We start from the raw sequence: 18,176 nt of genomic DNA, 5'->3' as shown, positions 1-18,176 counted from the left end.
GCTGATCGTTGTGAATTCACATCACACTGCTTGCATTCAGACATTCAGACTGCAGCCGAGATAGCCTATGCATCCCCCAATGCCAGTTTGTGCATATTCAGTATATACCTGGGAACCTTTGGCAAGCACTGCTTTCTCGTTGGACTGGTCGGAGTGGGACCTATTCCTTATACATCTGTTGTAATATTATGTATCTATTCTATGTGCTATAGACAAATTACCAATCTCCACTTTATTTAGCATCAGCTTGAAAGCAAAAACACAAATTATTATTTTTGTTATATAATTGTAAATAAATGCAGGCATCAAGGGGTTAACACTTTAGCGTGGTAATTAGCATTTACCCTGATCTGATCTGAAAACTCAGAAAGACTTTAAAGATATTTCCAAAGTCAATACTGAACTTCACAGTCAATTAATTATCAACTAATTACAACATATGAATACCACAAAAACTACTTCTAGTAAACAACAAAGCAAAAAGCCAGGCAAAACAAAATGACTGCAGTGGGACTCAGGCTCTGGCAGCCCACTGACTCTAGTTATAGCCTGGTTCACTCTGCTAACGATGAATAAATGTGAAACGAGGCAAACATTCAGTTTTTCTTTCCATTCTCTCTCTTCTCTCCCTTCATTGCCAAAACATTTAATAGCTATCTTTTATCCATTTTGAAAAGGACCCTTAGATTCCATGTGTTGTTTTATTTGAGACTCTATATTTGCCAGACTACCTGTTATCTAATCATCAAATCTGAAAGACTCTATTGTATTCACATCAAAATGCAGCATGTCAAGAGTTTAACACTTTATCAAGTTGACTTATGGATGTATTTGGAAGAATATGTCACAAATGATCTTTGTCGAGATTTGTTTAGGCCCTGCAGTGTTTTGCCTCGATCGCACGCCAAAATCTGTGGGTGTTTTGGGGCATCTCTCTCTGCGCCTCTCCTACAAAATGTTGATGTGAGGTCCTGACACAACCACTCCTCCTCCATAATTTCCAAAGGCCTCTATTGTATCTAATACAATGGTCTTCTTTGGTGTCTTCCTCAGTCACTGGCCTAAACCTCTGGAAAACCCCCTCTGCAAAGAACATGGGACATTATTGAGTGTGTGCCAGCTCCCACAGACAAGCTCAAAGAAACGCACTACATAACTGGATTGTTGTTGAGTATTAGACCCTGAGGCCTTATTTTACACATGAGATTTCTTGAAGCTTAGGGGATTGACCAAGCGTACGTTTCCATGCAGCTCTGAAAAGGATGGCGCTGCATGTTCACTGTCCTTGCTCTGCTCTTACTTCCTGCTCACCCAAGGCTTTCTTTTAGCAGACTGCTGCTGGAAAGAACCCAAAGAGTCTTAATTAAAGTCACATTGAAGTTCTTTACATTTTGCTCAGCACAACGCTTGAGCTGTCAGCAACCTCAATTCTGTTGACACAAACTTTGTTGTGAACTCCAATGTGTTTGCAACATGTTATTAAGGAGAGCTCAACCCTTCAACCTGACTGCATCCTGCTATAAGATCCATATAAAGCCTTGTCATACTGCAGTACTCTACACTTCTTTTTTGAAAGTTCAGAATTTTTTCATCAATCAGGGTAAGTGCATGTAAGGCTGATGATTGCCAGCAAATCAGAAATCTATGCCATGTCATCACTATGTCCTTAGTTGACTTGAATTTTAACTCAGAATGATTCTAGCAGAGCAGAGAAAAAGTCACCACTTTATAATTCATAAAGTCTCAAATCTGACTTGTGAAGGCATGAGTCAGGAAAAATAAGTCTGAATCACTTTCACTAAGTTTAATGCCAATTTAACGTCATTTACCTTCTAAATCCAAAGCTGATTCTGAATGTGTTATGCTTTTTTAAAATTTATTTATTTATGTTTTAGCAATTCACCAAGTGTGAATTTAATTTTGGATCTGTCATTAAGTGCGCCAGGCAAAGATTAGCTCAACATTACACCCTAAAGATTACACCTAGGTTTATCTTCAGACTTATACACAGAGGTCTTGATGAATTGTTGCAGTCCTGGGTGTGTATCTGGGAATGTTTGTGGATCATGCAGTGAAGGGGGGAGAATACCTCAGCATAGCAGAGGCCTTTGAGGGGGTCTTGGACAAGAACCCCTTACTACATTAACCCATTTTCTTCTTGAACATGACTGATACGTGGCTCCACAAGGCTTTACATGCTGGGTTCGGTCATGGTACATGATGAATACTGTATGTGATGTGATAAACAGAAGAACCTGCACATATGAAGAGGATCAAGTCAAGTTGTAATTTAGCCACAGGAGCCTTTGTGTTGGCCATGGGACACTGGGACTGAAGCAGCATAGGTCGTGTGAATTGTCAGTGTCCATCAGCTCAGCAAGTGTGGACGTCATTGTTTAATTATAACACACCATTTTGTGAGAGTTCATGATTGGACTCACCATCAGTGCTGTCTTCATCAAATCTGTGAACTTGCATTAAACTCATTAATGCACTTTATTTTGTGAGCATAAAAACACTGCATTGAGATCTTCTTTAAATAGATTTGGGGAGTTTATTTTGTCAAATGAGGACCACATGCATGGAACCACCACACCCACTGAGCTCTTGATTTGTTTCTGTGTCTCCCTACAGAATTACAAGACTTGGAGCCGAAGTTGGAGATTTTCGAATCTCCATCCAAGATGCCAGCAGTCATGCCCTTATGACCATGACCCAGGGCTGCTCCTGTGTATTTCTGGATTCAGATCAAGGAAAGCATGGCAACCTTCATCCCAGAGCTAAACACAACTCATGAGTGTTGTTTTCCACAAATCAGAATATCTGAGTCACTGGTCATCATCCCATCAACATGAGATGGGCAAGGCAAGTCCTGCAATCCCACAGCATATAGTGGGTCACTGTGGAGTCATTGAGGAGGCTCGCAGACTTTTATAATGGAAATTTTATTGCATAGCACAGACACATGCACAACTGGTTTCAAGTGCTGTGTTACATTACATTGTTTCTGTGTAAAGACTTGAAGAAAATTACTGTATGGCAATTGACATTACCCTCATTAATAAACTTAAAAAAATCCTCCTGATTCAAGAATGAGCAAAACATTGTGGATATAAATCACGAATGGCAAACAAGACCGAAACAACACTATACAGTTCTGTAAAGTCTTAAAGCTTACAATTCCCATTATGTGCCTCACAGAGAACTGCCATTCATTGCTCATTTATTCAAAGCTAATAAGCTAAACACCTTTCAGATTTTTAATGGAAGATGGTAATGTTAGTGGTGGGGTACACCTTTGGTATTTGCTTAACTGGTCACATTTGTTGAAATGAAAATGTTCAAATACAAAATTTACAATAAATGTAGTGGTTATGCAAATGTTACTAAAATGACAAAAGCTGCATACTTTTATACAGAAATTGAAAAAGATGCATGAAAAAGATATACTGTCAATTCATCTCGATATAAAAAATCTCAAGCTTAGAAACTTGTGTACATTGTTTTTTGGAGTTCATAATATATTCAACACATTCCACAAAACAACATCAATGGTAAAGATACAAGAAGCATCATGAGGCCGGAATAATAATCAAAGCAGATTCGTGAACAAAGTGCTTGGTGATAGGATGGAGTAGATGGGCAAGTGAAACAACAGTTAATAGTTGAGCTTTGCAACATTCCTTAGATGTAGAAGCCTATGTTCTAGAGGCAGAAATAACCTCATTGGTTGAGTTAAATGTTAAGAGACAAGGCCAAAAAACACTTTGGACAAAAATGGTGACATGTAAGATTCTAGGTCTGATAATGATTGTTAAATGTAGGCATATTTGATTACCATGTTAAGTCAGCTACTTAGGCCAGCTGACCTTCAAAGCAACACCAAATGGCTTATGAAAATCTAACTGCATTCAATTGACTAAGAAGAATGTAGCCCCGCATTCAGGCAGATCAGAAAGTGGCACTTGCACTAGTATCATTTCGTCAAACTCAGACAGGACAACAGTTTTTCTGGTCTCTCAGTGTTGAATTGAATTGCAGCCTTCTTCTCTCAAACTTCGCCATTAAGAGCATAAAATTTACCATACAGTGTACATGATGAACCTCCATTGCTCTATTTGAGTACGCCCACTAATTATGACATATTTGCTGTTGGTTTGGCGCACTCTCAGTTAACACTGCAAACTGTTGAATCTTACACTGAAATGTTAACATAAAGATTGAAAGGTGTGATTCTGTGTCCTTTCCTTTAAATGTTTGCACCACCTTGACCCTGCCCTGAGTTCCTCGATTGGAAAGCTACCTAGCAAGACTGCCTGCTGAACTACTGTAACTGGAAAGCTAACAGCTAGCTGTTAGCCAGTCATAAACGCCATAGCAAGACAGTCACAATCATGGTCAAAATAACTTGTCTGTTATAAGTTCACAGACTGTATTTAAGAGATGCATTTGTACTGTTGATTCTTGTCTTGTAACCATGTAAGAGCTATGCCTATGATTTGCAGCAGTTTATACTGTAACAGAGGAAAGATAAATAAGGGTGAATGGTAAAAGTTACAACAGCTTTCTCCATTTGGGACTGTCTAGCACTAAAAGGCACTGTCCTTTTTGTGTGCAAAAGGTTCAGCCAAGGATAATAGTTAAAAGAGTCAGATAAGTGGAATTTTCTATCATCTTTGACAGTGCATTGAGAGTGGATTATACGGTCAGTACAGTCAGAGGAGAGGAGAAATGACCTGCCTCCATCTTTTCTGTCAATATATGGTTTAACAGACAGTCTTTGGGAAATTGTCTGCTTGACTGATGTGAGTATCTCACGAACAAACTACCAAAACAACATTTAGCGATAAATCCAAAATGCAAACTTCAATGTGTCCCTTCAGAAACAATAAATCGATGTAAAAAAAAAAAGTTGTTAATTTTTAAATGTCTGTCTGTCTGCTAGTTGGCCAGCCTGCTGACATGTCATTAATGAACATAAAAATATTGCTGTTGGCTTTAGATAAATGCAACTCAACCTGTGAGATTTTTTCCACTGTTCCCTGTCCACTCTATTGACATACTGTACAGTCATAACCCATTACATGTTTGAGGCATGTATGTTTAGTACACCGTGAGGTCAGGTGTTTGAATAGCAAGCACTGATAGTGGAAGGCTGGTGTAGGTTCATCCTTTGTCCTGTTGAGTCCAAAGTAGCTGCTTCTTGGCTGTCAAATACTGAGAATCTTCTTTCTACTTAGGTGCCATACTGGCAGGCCAACTGTGAGCTTTTCTGTGGCGCAAACTAAATGTGCTCACTCGTCAACAAAGTTTACTCGATATGTGAGCTGGTGGCCATTGTCCCAAGCATACAACAGCTTTTCCTTGGGGTTGTAGTCAATCTGGGTGGTGAAGGAGTACTCATTGGTGAAGGGCAGGCGTGGGATGGCTTCAGTGTTGGTGTGGGTGTCATAAGCATAGCTCACTTCACCTTCCTTCTGGTTGTACACGTTGACAGCATACAAGACACCGCAGATGATGAAGCAGTTTCCGTAAGAGTTCCTCTTGAGACCTGTCCTGTAGGTTGTTTCTTTTTTCAAGGACAGATCTCCAGGATCCAGTCTACTGATGACGATCAACTCTTGTTGGTTGTAGTCATAGTCCATGGAAGGATAAATCACCCACAAGCCACTTTCGTCCACTGCAAAGTCGATGTCCGAGTGACCCCTCCACTTCCACGGGGTGGTGTCCTCATAAACAACATCATGCAACAGTGTCCAGGCTGCCACGTAGCGCATCCTCAGATCATACTTTATGATGTTCTTGGTGAAGGCCCTGTTGTAATAGAAAGCTCCGTTGTACACCACATGACCTGTGCCTATCCAGTTGTAAGGCAATTTGAAAAGGTTGCTCCACCGCCCTAGGATAAACAAGAAAATTATGTTAGCTTTTGCTAAATTAGTACAAACCATTGGCGTACACTCATTTCACGTTAGTCAATAAACCTATTTTGTTTAAAAAAACCCAACACTATTTCACCCCTGATGCAATCTTCCTCCATCAAAGCCATCACTGGCAATGTATGTGAAAGTGGTATCGGCATCCCAAGTGACAGCTCCATTGTGAATCCAAGAAAAGTCTGACTGTATTTAGGCCTACTCAGAAATATTTCCCAACAAACTTCAGCTCCAGCCAGGCTCTCTCTGAAATAACTGCAAGGACTGTTAAGTGGTAAACAAAATCCAAGATTCTAATATCCCTTCATACACATGGGATAATATAACACTGTGTTCAGTCTATTCTACAGTCAGATCACTTTACAGCCAAGAAGTCCTGATGATTTATCTGATGGACACCTTGTATCAAAAAATACCTCTTGCAACAAAATTACTTCTTTAACGCAGCTGTAGACTAAAGACTTCACTCAAAATCTGGAACTAAGACATGAACTGATTGATGCAATTAACCAGATAATTTCCCTGAGTCATCTTTTTGATTCACATCATGCATCTGGCTTCACTTCATTAGCCAATTTCCTATTGAGTTTTAAGGATAAGTATTTTGTCTCAACTAGAAACAATGCCATTTCCGTCAACACTGCAGTTAGATTATTGAGCTTCTAATGTACATGTTTACTCAACAATCCAAAAATTATATTGATGGAACTGTTATGACCAATAAGGGATTCAAATTTTCAGGCCAAACTGTTTGTTGACTTCCTGGACTTAACTTGGTGAGATAAACAATGAGATAATCCTCAATGGTCAACATGTGGTAAATATAGCTCATACTAACATTATTTTAAAGCAGAATGTGTTTACATTCAAGCATGCGGTAAGCAGGATATTATATAGTGAGCAAGTCATTATTGCAAAGTAAAACAAACTCCTTCACAATGTTTTAGAGCTAAAGAGATAAATTATGAGTTGGCTACCTAGAGCTGTTTGGGCTAAGCTGATATTATTCCTTTCATGGAGCCAAAAACACTGTTTTTGCTTTATCAGACTGTATATACTCTGACTTCTCGTGATGGTGACGCAGTTTGTTTAGGAGTTCACTCCTGAACAAACACACTCTGTACTATCGGTGTCATTTTGTAATCACATCCTATCTGCTATGCTAACCATCCAACCTCAGGAAGTCTGATTTAGATAATGATGATAACTAAAGGCCAGTGAAGGACAAAAACAATGTGCAGTTGAACACCCCCATGCACACACCAGCCCCACCCCTAAGGCCGACCCACACTCTTAATCCCTCTCTGCTGTGCCTAGTTCAAAGGAAAGGCCAGAGCACATGTCAGGGAACAGCAGGCATCACTGCCACTCATCAAGATACCTAGTCATCCGCACACCACTCTGAGCTTACCGCATTGCAGGAATCCTCACATGTAAGTGCATTTAGAAAGCCCATTGTCCAAACACATCTAAATCAACAAGCCAAGTCCTACGTGGGGAAATCGTCTTAACTCTCTCAGAGAGTATAATCCAATTCCTCAGTTGATTTGGATGTGGGAGCAGCGGATTTTCCCACCCACTGGAATCATGAAGCAACCAAGACCTGCATTCCACAGAGCTCATCAATCTCACAGACCTCACTGGATTATCAGCATGAATAGATGTCACCGATGTTATTAGAGAAAACACAGCTATACATTACTACGTGGTGATAACAGAGTTAGACCTATATGTTGGGAAGATAATTTCATTCTGAGTTAGATGATGTAAAAGATTTAGAGAAGATACTGTATGTGATCTTATGTAAACACTGATATAAAACCTGCCTGACAAAACTGCTAGCCCACCCAAACAGTAACTCTTAGTGTGAAGAGTGACGAGTGTGTCTTAGTGAAATGTATAACATACCTATAGTGACTATATGTGCAGGCATCAAAAAACTCCGAAGGCTTCGTTGTAGCTGACATGCACCTCCTCAAAAATGTAACTATGACCAGGACAGGAAAGTAGGGAGATACCATGTGAGGGCTGTTTGAGTGATTGATTGATTGATTGATTGATTGATTGAGCAGTTTGCATTTTTTCTTACAAGTTTATGATTCTTCCAATAAAGATAGTTAACAGTGAGGACAATTTACCCCTCCCACCCTGGAGTTCTTTGTCCAGCACACACCTAGCCGTTACTTATTGTAGCCTTATTGTGCTTCACATCTGTTGCATCTAATTGAGATGCTGTTGAGAATTTTTAGAATTGGATCAAAAACATCAGTTTCACTGGCTTATTGTTATTAGGCAGTTATTCACTCTCTAATTTACAGTTTTGACTAGGCCGAAGTAAAAATATATATTTTGCTGGAGTTTTTCTAATCTCAAATGTTGTGATGATGGGGATGAGGAGTAAAAATGTTGTTCAAAATTTGTGTCTCCTATCCATAGAGCCCAAGGTTCTTTTTGGCCATACAGCTGTGGAGCTGTTAGTGATTGAATTTAAAGGGTTTTTCATGTGGAAAATTCAAAATATAGTCTTTAAGACTTAACGAGATGAATTTGATTATCCCATAACAACACCCAAAGTCTGGATCTGAGAATATTAGAGTGTAAGTGAACAGTCAGTTCTTGTTGTCAATGTGCTGGATGCGGACAGGTATAAAGGCCAGCTGAGACCTTAACATAGCTTAAATACTGTAATACCATAGCACAAATAGGTGGAAAATGGTATGTAGTATTATCAAAGAGACCCAGTTAAAGCACACCTTGCTTGAAGTTGTCCAGGTTGCGGAATTCCACCAGGTTGTTGCCATAGTAATAATTAGTGACATAGATCTTGGAGTCTTTCGCTAGAGGATCCTTCATCCAGGCTCCCTCATTGCGCCCATAACTGTGCTGCTTCTCTGGTTGCTCAATGGATGCCAGAGTCCCCTCACAGTTGAGGATCTTCCCTAGAAGCATGAAGTAGAACACTCAACATCTACAACTGGGAAAGAATGACTTGCATTAACATTGACTTAAATCCATTATATACTTCCACATGTCTTGACTAAATGCTTGTTTTTCTTTGTTGTAGACACAGACTGCAATAAAACACTGATTAACCATGATGGGTGTTCAGCACGTACCTGCTCTGTGGAGAGAAGGTCGACTGTTGTTGTTGGAGTTGTCCAGCACAAGTACAACTGTTGGAGCTGGTCTTTCAGATGCTGGTGTACTCTGAGTTGTGACAGTAGTGGGTACAGTAGTGGTGGAAGTTGTGGCGCTTGTGGTTGTAGTGGTGGCAGTTGTTGTAGTTGTAGTAGTGGGAGCTGCAGTGGTTTCGATGGACTCAGCCACAGTGGCCTCCACAGTTTCCAAGAACATTTCTGCCCCACCATCTTCAGACTGGTTTTCTGTGACGTGGTGGACTGTGTACATTTTGGCAGAATTGTCTGGGAGGGAGGAGTGAAAGTAAGGAGTCAGGACAAGAGAAAAAACAAGCAGAAATCTGTAACTTGAACTAATTTTCTCTGAAAACACACCAGACGGCCAATCAAGGTCACTCAACCATACTAGCTTTTTATAGCTGTAAACAAGCGGCCTCTTGTTCTTGTTACTTTTCTCGTCACAGTTACTTTAGGGTGGAATGATGCAGTAGTGACTGTCTCTAAAAATGGTTTTATTCTTTTCAGTCACTGTATAATGCACACAGCATGTGGCTCCTTGGCTAAGGAAGACATTATAAAGTGTGATGTGTTCCAGAAGTTCACATTAATAAAGCAGCACATACAGAATACCAACTTCCTCCCTCTTTCTACTATCAAATTGTTTCTCCTTTTTCCTTCTTAACTCAGGCCGTACAAAAACCAACAGCTTGTTTCTTTGTGGAGTATTCTGAGGCAACATTTTGCTTGACAAAAAAGTTATTATTACAACCTCAAGCCTCCAGTAAAGTATTAAGGTCAGGCAGTCAAACAGCCAGAGCTATTTTTGCCAATGAAAATGATGACCATAAATAGCCACTGGCCTACTTAAAAAGTTCTGTCTAAAATGATAACTTAAACTGTCAGATGCCCTGCGATTTGATTTAACCCATAAAAAGTCATCTCTGTGGACCAACATTACATATTTAGACATTTTTTTCCCATGAAAAAAAGTTTTTTTCTGAATTATTTCCTTAAAAGGCTTAGTTGTAACTCTGAAATGTTCCTCCACTCACCACTCACCATTCATTGCAGCTCAAGCACACCGGCTCACCTACGACTGTGTTCAAACTGTTTTGTTGAAGAATAATGGCACAGGAAGTTCATTCCTTTAGTTTGTTACATATGAAACACTGGAAGTCTGAGTGTGTGTTTTTTAGACTGTTGTTAGAAATGCCCAACCATTGTGTTTACTGATTCTTTCAGTCATGATAGGCCTTCTAACATACAAAAAACCCCAACAACAAAAAAACAAACAAAAAAACAAACAAAAAAAATACCATATAGACATGCTAACTAAGATTTAAAACTAGATTTTTACCAAAGGGAGTCTTTTGAAATTAACTTTGGAAAATAATAACCATCTGGGTCTTTTTAAATCACAACTCAAAACCTTCCTGTTTAAAATGGCTTTTCATACCAAGCAGCATGGTGACATTTTATTACTTTTATTTCTTTTAGATGTTGTATTTTAGTGCTGTTTTATTGCTGTTTATTTTATTGTTTTATTGTATATTTTACGGGCTGCTAAGTGGTGTAGTGGTTAGCACTTCTCGCCTTGCAGCTAAAGATCCCCGGCTCATGTCCCGGCCTTCCTGGGATCTTTCTGCATGGAGTTTGCATGTTCTCCCTGTGCATGTGTGGGTTTGCTCCGGGTTCTCTGGTTTCCTCCCACAGTCCAAAAATATGCAGTGCTTAATTGATTACTCTAAATTTGCCCGTAGGTGTGAGTGTAATTGTCTGTCCTGTTTAAAGTAACTGTACTGTTTTTAAGTTATTTTCTTGTTTTTACTGTGAAGCAGGCTGTTGTAAAGGGCTATACAAATAAACTTTGATTGATTGATTAAAAAAATTGTTTGCAATTTTTATAAAACAAAATCAGAATGTGTTTCTGTTAAATCGTGAACTATCTGGAGAATCCCACACGTCAAGACTACAATTCCTCTTTATAAGATGAATTGCTTTGCTGTTGTGCTACACAGCACCATGTTGCAATTTGTCATGTTAGTTATTGTGATTTAATGAATAATCTGACAATTTTTGTAACATTGTGAAACAGAAAATTCAACAGTCATATCATACACAGTTTTGTTCTTCCATTTGTTCTTCCATTTGTGAGACTCATTGTATCTTGCAAAAATGGCTTGAGTTATTTATATATATATATATATATATATATATATATATATATATATATATATATATATATATATATATATATATATGCATATAACTATATAGCTAATAACTAATTACCGCAAAAAACTTAGCGCCTTAAAATAATAACGCAATTAGTTCCTCAGTTCCCTCATTTCTGGCACACCGGTAACTCTGATGAACACTCCAGCCCAGTAGGTGGCGGTAATGAACCTAAAGTCTGTTTGTAGCCATGAAGAAGAAGCACAGGAAGTACTGAGTGAAGTCAGCCACTGGTGTACAGTGAAGGAAGACGAGATTGAGCTTGTTGGGCATAAATTTTCCTTTTAAAAATCTTCCCGATGGCAGCTTGGATAAAAGCCTGGTTGTGTGTAAATTGTACAACAAAGATTTTTCTGATCACTGCGTCACTTCAAGCTGATGGTATCACCTCAATGTAAAACATGTTGCTGTTAGCACCAGAGCTAACGTTAGCTACGAGTCATGCTAACGGCTAACGGTGTAGCCATCCCATAATAGACCACTTTTCTAGACAGTGCTTGAGTTTACAGAAAGTCTTAAAATGTTGAATAAAATCGCTATAATTGCACTTAGATTTGCAGTAATCTGTGAATGTAGCAGACAGATGAAAAATGCAGATAAATAGAAATGAAACATTTTTGTGGTTTAAGTTTTTACTCCGTCGATGCTCTGCCTCCTTGGAGGAGGAATAACCTAAACAACAAAAATATCTCTTTTAATAACTTAATTATAAACGTTTTGTTTATAAAAAAAATTATATAAATAAAAATTGATTTTCCTATAAAAAGAACCATCAAAATTACACCATTTATCAGACCCAGAAAAGATGAAAACAGAATGAATCTCTGGATTTTCAACTTTCTGAAGCTCCTTGAACTACTTATGCTGATTTTATGTGCCATACAGTGGAAAAAACAACTAAATTCAGGCTTTGAGTCATCAAATCACTTTTTTCTATATGTCCCATTTTCCTTTTTTAAAATAAATTTTAAATTATAAACACGTATATGTGTATTCATTGATTCAACTGTCAACCACAATTTTATTTGAATTGAAAAACTTCACTTATTGTGTCAAATATTGCCATTTGACAAAACTGCAATGAATTGTGATTAATTAATTACAAAGCCTGTAATTACATTAAATTTTTTAATCGCGTCCCACCACTAACATATATATATATATATATATATATATATATATATATATATATATATATATATATATATATATATATATATATATACATACATACATATATATATATATGTACAGTAGTGTATTTAATAATATGCATGAATGCAGCAGAGTAATTGGAGAGCAAATCGTCCACCAAGACTGCTCCTCTGGCTTACAATTTTATTAAAAGTGGACCAGATCCTCACCACAGTGTAATGGGTTCTTCCTTTGCACTTTCTTCATTCGTTTATCCATGAATTTCTGTAACTATTTCTCAGTTGGGTGGGTGGTCCTAAAGTCAGTCTAAAGCAGGATTGGGTGGCAGGGAGAACCAGACAAAAGTGCTCCATTAACTGCAACCTCTTATAAACATATAGACCAACACTACCGTTCAAAAGTTTGGGTCACTTAGAAATGTCCTTATTTTTGAAAGAAAATGCTTCATTTCTTTAAGTGAAGATAACATTAAATGAATGATCAATCCAGTGTAGACATTGTTAATGTGGTAAGTGACTATTCTAGCTGGAAACAGCTGATTTTTAATGGAATATCTCCATAGAGGTACAGAGGAACATTTCCAGCAACCATCACTCCTGTGTTCTAATACTACATTGTGTTAGCTAATGGTGTTGAAAGGCTAATTGATGATTAGAAAACCCTTGTTAACCCCAGTTATGTTAGCACATGGATAAATGTGTGAATTTTCATGAAAAACAGTAAATTGTCTGGGTGACCCCAAACTTTTGAATGCTAGTGTAAGTCCTCAATGATGCCAAAACATCCCTGATGATTTCAGTTAGCAAGTCTGTTTCAGTGGAAATGTCTTCAATACTGGCTTCCATATTAATGTGTGTTTCCTGTAAGGATGAAAAGGCCAATATATGTCCACAACCTGCTTATTATTACTCATGTCACCCCTGCTACATGAACATGCCATTCAAATGTGTGACCAATCAGTTCATGTTTAGCTGATTGGGTCAGCTGTAACCAGATCTATTTGTACAGCGCTCTATCAGTGCTGGAGAGTGGTTTCGCTATAAGGGAAAAAAAATGCTCTCGTTTAGATGTGGTGATGGAGCCCCTGCAAAGTAGAGATGGAGGAACTGTTTTAGTGGAACCTGCAGGGAGGCAGCACTGTCACTAAAATGACCAATCCACTAAAAGAACAAACAGGTCTGCTTTACTGCGTGATTCAAAAAGACAAGACTTCACTAAACTTTCAGTCTGTAGGTTGTTGCTCAGATGTTGTATTCTTGTTTCCCATAGTGACACAGCATACACAGATAGTGCTGTGCTCCCTGCTCCAGGTTGTGCGATTGACCCTCTGCCATGACCCCAGCTTCCTAACAAGGTGGAATGTGTGAAAGATTGCATTTCATCGCACGCTGTGTCATGACAATGACCCCAAGCTTTTGAATGGTAGTGTAGTAATACATAAATACTTAAATGAATAAAGGTTGAGATATATTAAATAAAGAAATGCATTAATTAAAAAAGAAATGCAAATTTACAAAATAGCTTTAGTAAAAGTTTATCTATGGCGATATAGAAATAAACTGAAAAAATTATTTGATTCTGTGGCTTTCTTTATTTTTTTTTTCCAAAATGTATTCATACTTAACTATTGTGTGCATTCAATTATTATACTTTAGTAATTTTTTCATCCTCCACAGTCTCATTCTTATTATGATAGCAAGCTTTAACTGTGAGCATTTAGAACAGGCGTAACATGTTTTCCTTTAGATATGATTGGACAGTATGCTGTATGACCTCAATCGCTGGAAGCATTCGGAGGCCTTTAGCACCCTGTGATTGTCAACACACTGCTTGAGGGGGTTTTGGATAACATGAACTGAATTCTTATTTTATTATATTATATTGCTTAAAAGCCCATACTGGTCAAAGTTTGGCTTCTTTCTTTTGAGATTTAGGTTTCAGTAGTCACTAACCCCTTTGGTAAAAAGTCAGCAGGTTGTATCAAAGGCTGTCTCCGTCTGGTCGTCATATGCTGATGGTGTTTGATGCCAGACAGATGTAGGGAGATTAGAGCAGTGCTACATAAGCAGAGCATCTTCCTCACATGCAGACTGAACACGTGGACATGATGAGAGTTCAAGGAAACAATATTCAGAGAAGATTATACACATTTAACAGTTGGGTTTCACAAAGTTGATAAGCAGTTAAAGAGTTTTTCAACTGTTCCTCGAATTAGATGGAACACAAATTCCCAAACCAAACTAGGAAGCTAAATTAGTTACAGTTTTTATACCCATGGCCAAGAGATGTAAAATGAAAGGGGACTAATTATTAACAGACAGGACATTCATCTGTGTTTAGTAAAGCAGATGTGATGCATATCATATTTATTCTCTTTCTTTACTACAGTGTAAATCAAAGACCTCTTTAAAATGTTTTGAAAATGAGATCATGTCAGTTAAGTTCTTTTTTAAAGGCCATGCAGGTTTTGCCTGCCTTGGCCCACATGTCTGTTCTTGAATCTTTACTATTGCTTCTAACAATTTCCAGTTTCAGCTTTAGATATTTTACAAAGAGAGTTTGCATTTGCTTGTACAGGAAGTCGTCCACTTGCGTCGAAATTCTGTTCCTACGGTGTGACATAAGTCGATTTTCGCTGTAACTCACGCTCTCCTACGTGTTAGCAAATGTAGCACAATCCAATGAGGTGTACAACCAGCAAATCAAAACAAAGCCGTCTTCCTCTTATAGCGCTGCGTGATGACGTATACGTATGCTCTGCTCGCCAACTATGTGCATGTAACCAGTAGGACTGGACCCGAATATACGAATATTCGGTCGTGACTGTGGTATCCGAATATTTATTTTGAGATCCAAATATTCGGATCGCCCCGTTGGACGATGTCGCGCAAACGGTATTCGTCTTGTCAGTTCGCCCGATATGTCCCCCCGTTGGACATTACGACATGAACTTATTCTAATATCCCCCCCCCCCCCAGGAGCTTCTGTAAAAAGGTACTGGACTTCTCTTTAGGTTATTGAAGATGTTTCGCCTCTCAGGTGAAACGTTTTTAAGAACCCAAAAAAGAAGTCCAGTTGTTTTTTCTAAAGCACCCAGGGATGTTCTTTTATGTGGTATATGAGTAGGTGGGTTCTCAGATTGGACGTGTGATGCAATAAGAGATAAATATTGAAGCATGCACAAATATTTTAAGATTTATGATTTCTTCTTCGTGCTGCACAGTGGCTTGGTGGTTAGCACTTTCGCCTTGCAGCTTGAAGATCCCTGGATTGTGTCCCGGTCTTCCTGGATCTTTCTGCATGGAGTTTGCATGTTCTCCCTGTGCATGCGTGGATTTTCTCCGGGTACTCCAGCTTCCTCCCACAGTCCAAAAACATGCTGAGGTTAATTGATGTTTCTAAATTGTCTGTAGGTGTGAATGTGAGTGCGATTGTCTCTATGTGTATCCCTGTGATAGACTGTTACCTGTCCAGGTGTCCCCAGCCTTCACCCCAATTCAGCTGGGATAGACTCCAGCCCCCCGTGACCCTAATGAGGATTAAGTGATGTACAGATAATGGATGGATGGATGGATTTCCTCTTCTTAGGGTTTGGATTAGGTCTTAGAACAGACAGTCAGGTTGCAACGCATGACGGTCTAAGTTGATGGATGTTGGGTATAGTTTCTGTGCAATTTCGTAAGACACTGTATAGTAGATAAAATGAATGTTTCTTTTAGAAACTGTAAATAAAAGACTACTTATTTGTCCAGCTCACTACTGCAGTGTGAGGTTTTGTCCTCCCTGTGCTTCATCGTGCCACAGTGCACTTAACCTTGCAACATCTTTTTCAGACTTTGTGAGGACCTCTATAAAGATCTTAGAATTTATAGATTCTGTGTTTGTATGTCTGCAAAGATTTTTGTGAGTCTGTGTGACCTAAATTCCATCCTGTTTTGACTTGGTAAAGATGCTCTTGTGCAAGTCTGACGACCGAATGTAAACTCTAATGGTTGTACTTCGTTTCACTTTATTTTTTAAAATGTTTTTCAGCCAAGCACAACACACAAAGCAGCTTTTCCCCTTGCATCAGGAGGTCGCTAGTCGTAGTTAATATTTTCCTCATTGAACCCCAACAAAACTGATAACACTGTCAGCTCTCAGTAAAAATGTGTGTCGTTGTGCCTGAATTTGGTGATATGCACAAAAGCATGAAGGTGAATCAACGTTCCCGGGCTGAATAGAGGTTCCTGCTCTGTGCTCTTTGCTACAGATTATGGAAATGCAGCCAGACAGTTTCAGTGATTTAACAAGGGTGGCTGGGCCCTCTCTGATTCACATACATGGCAGAACACACGGTCTGACAGCGTTATGTGCGTGTGCCCTGTATAAACGCAGCATACCTATTCACTCAACTAGACTTAAAGAGGATTGGAAGGAGTCAGGAAATGTTTTCTCTGCATTGGTGAGGGTCCCCACATATTACCATGAGGAGTGACGCTGAGGCATGTCATGGACATGGCAGCGCTGCTTTGAGACAGCATTCCATCAGCTCCATGTATTTTGTCAATAAAAGATTTGGATTTCCTGCTTGTTGAATCCACCAACAATCCAAGTGCGCGCTGACTAGACCAGCTTTGCTAAAAACAACACCGGAATAATTCTTTTATTGTGGGGATTTTGTGTGCCACACAGCGCTGGATTCCTAGTTTTATTGCCTCGCACTTAAGTGGAAAGTTTGCAACACAATTATAGCCTTATCTCACACTTGTGTAAAACAACATCCTAAGGAAAACTTTCAACTGTTCTCTGTTGGAAACTAAAGCAAATCTGGTTCTATGACTCCACGGCCGCTGGCTGGTTCTGATCCAGGAAGGTGTCATGTGGGGTCAGATGAGAATGCTGAAGAAACTAATTTGGATCATTTTCAACACCCACAGTGGATCACACACAGATGATCGCACACAGATGGGAGTGCAAACTCAGCTAAAGTGTGAGCACACTGTTTGCTTTAGCTCATAGAGGGTGGCTTTCTATGAACACAACACTATGCTGGGAGAGTATACAGAGTGTCCAAGCCAAGCCGAAAACTCTCACCTCCTCTATGCTCATCCTCATCGTTTTTGGTTGCCTTGTAGTATGTGATGCCCCTCACCACACCAGGCTGGTGGCCAACTGCCTTGGCTTTGGCCGTAGGGTCAGGCTTGACTGGTTTTCCAGGTTTAATGACGTCTTTCTTGGGCTTGACGACCTTTTCTTTGGGTGGTTTGGGAGGGGGTTTGGCAGCAGGGGTCTTTTTGTTGGGTATTTTTATGGCCTCCTTGGCTTTTTCATCGTTAGTGTCCTGTAAAGACATTCAGGTTATGTCAGGGCAGTTGGAAATACTGGCTTGTGGGTTTTATATTGCTGACTGTTTGTGAAAGTGTGTGATTAGCTTATGCTGCTTAAAGACTGAGTCCAAAACACCACCACTAACAACAAGTACAAAAACCCAAGAATATATAGATGTATAAGTAACATTCACATTGCTCTTTTCTTTCTTGATTTGGTCTGTTCATAACTGTTCTTGATAATTATGCTTGAAAGAACACAACGTACACATCAATATGTATTACACAAAACATATAACTGTACAGTTTACCATATATCTATCTATATCTAGCTATCTATCTCTCTCTCTTCTACGTATATATATATATATATATATATATACACACACACGCACCACACACAC

At 39.0% G+C, this 18,176-nt stretch overlaps 1 protein-coding gene across 1 annotated transcript in view; it reads right to left on the bottom strand.

Moving 5' to 3' along the window:
- Nucleotides 1–2,926: 2,926 nt before the first annotated feature.
- The window catches only part of LOC129349131 (olfactomedin-like protein 2A), a 15,768-nt gene continuing 518 nt past the window's right edge, over nucleotides 2,927–18,176 (bottom strand). Inside the window, exons 2-5 of the mRNA XM_055011350.1 lie at nucleotides 17,540–17,786; nucleotides 9,053–9,358; nucleotides 8,690–8,875; nucleotides 2,927–5,899 (exon numbers count right to left, since the gene is read on the bottom strand). Of these exons, the coding sequence (XP_054867325.1) occupies nucleotides 5,295–5,899; nucleotides 8,690–8,875; nucleotides 9,053–9,358; nucleotides 17,540–17,786 (1,344 nt within the window). The 3' untranslated portion in view covers nucleotides 2,927–5,294. The remainder of the gene's footprint in view (nucleotides 5,900–8,689; nucleotides 8,876–9,052; nucleotides 9,359–17,539; nucleotides 17,787–18,176) is intronic.

Source organism: Amphiprion ocellaris, chromosome 6, assembly GCF_022539595.1.
Source record: "Amphiprion ocellaris isolate individual 3 ecotype Okinawa chromosome 6, ASM2253959v1, whole genome shotgun sequence".
Classification (NCBI taxonomy): domain Eukaryota; kingdom Metazoa; phylum Chordata; class Actinopteri; family Pomacentridae; genus Amphiprion; species Amphiprion ocellaris.
This window is presented reverse-complemented; position numbering and strand designations above follow the sequence as displayed.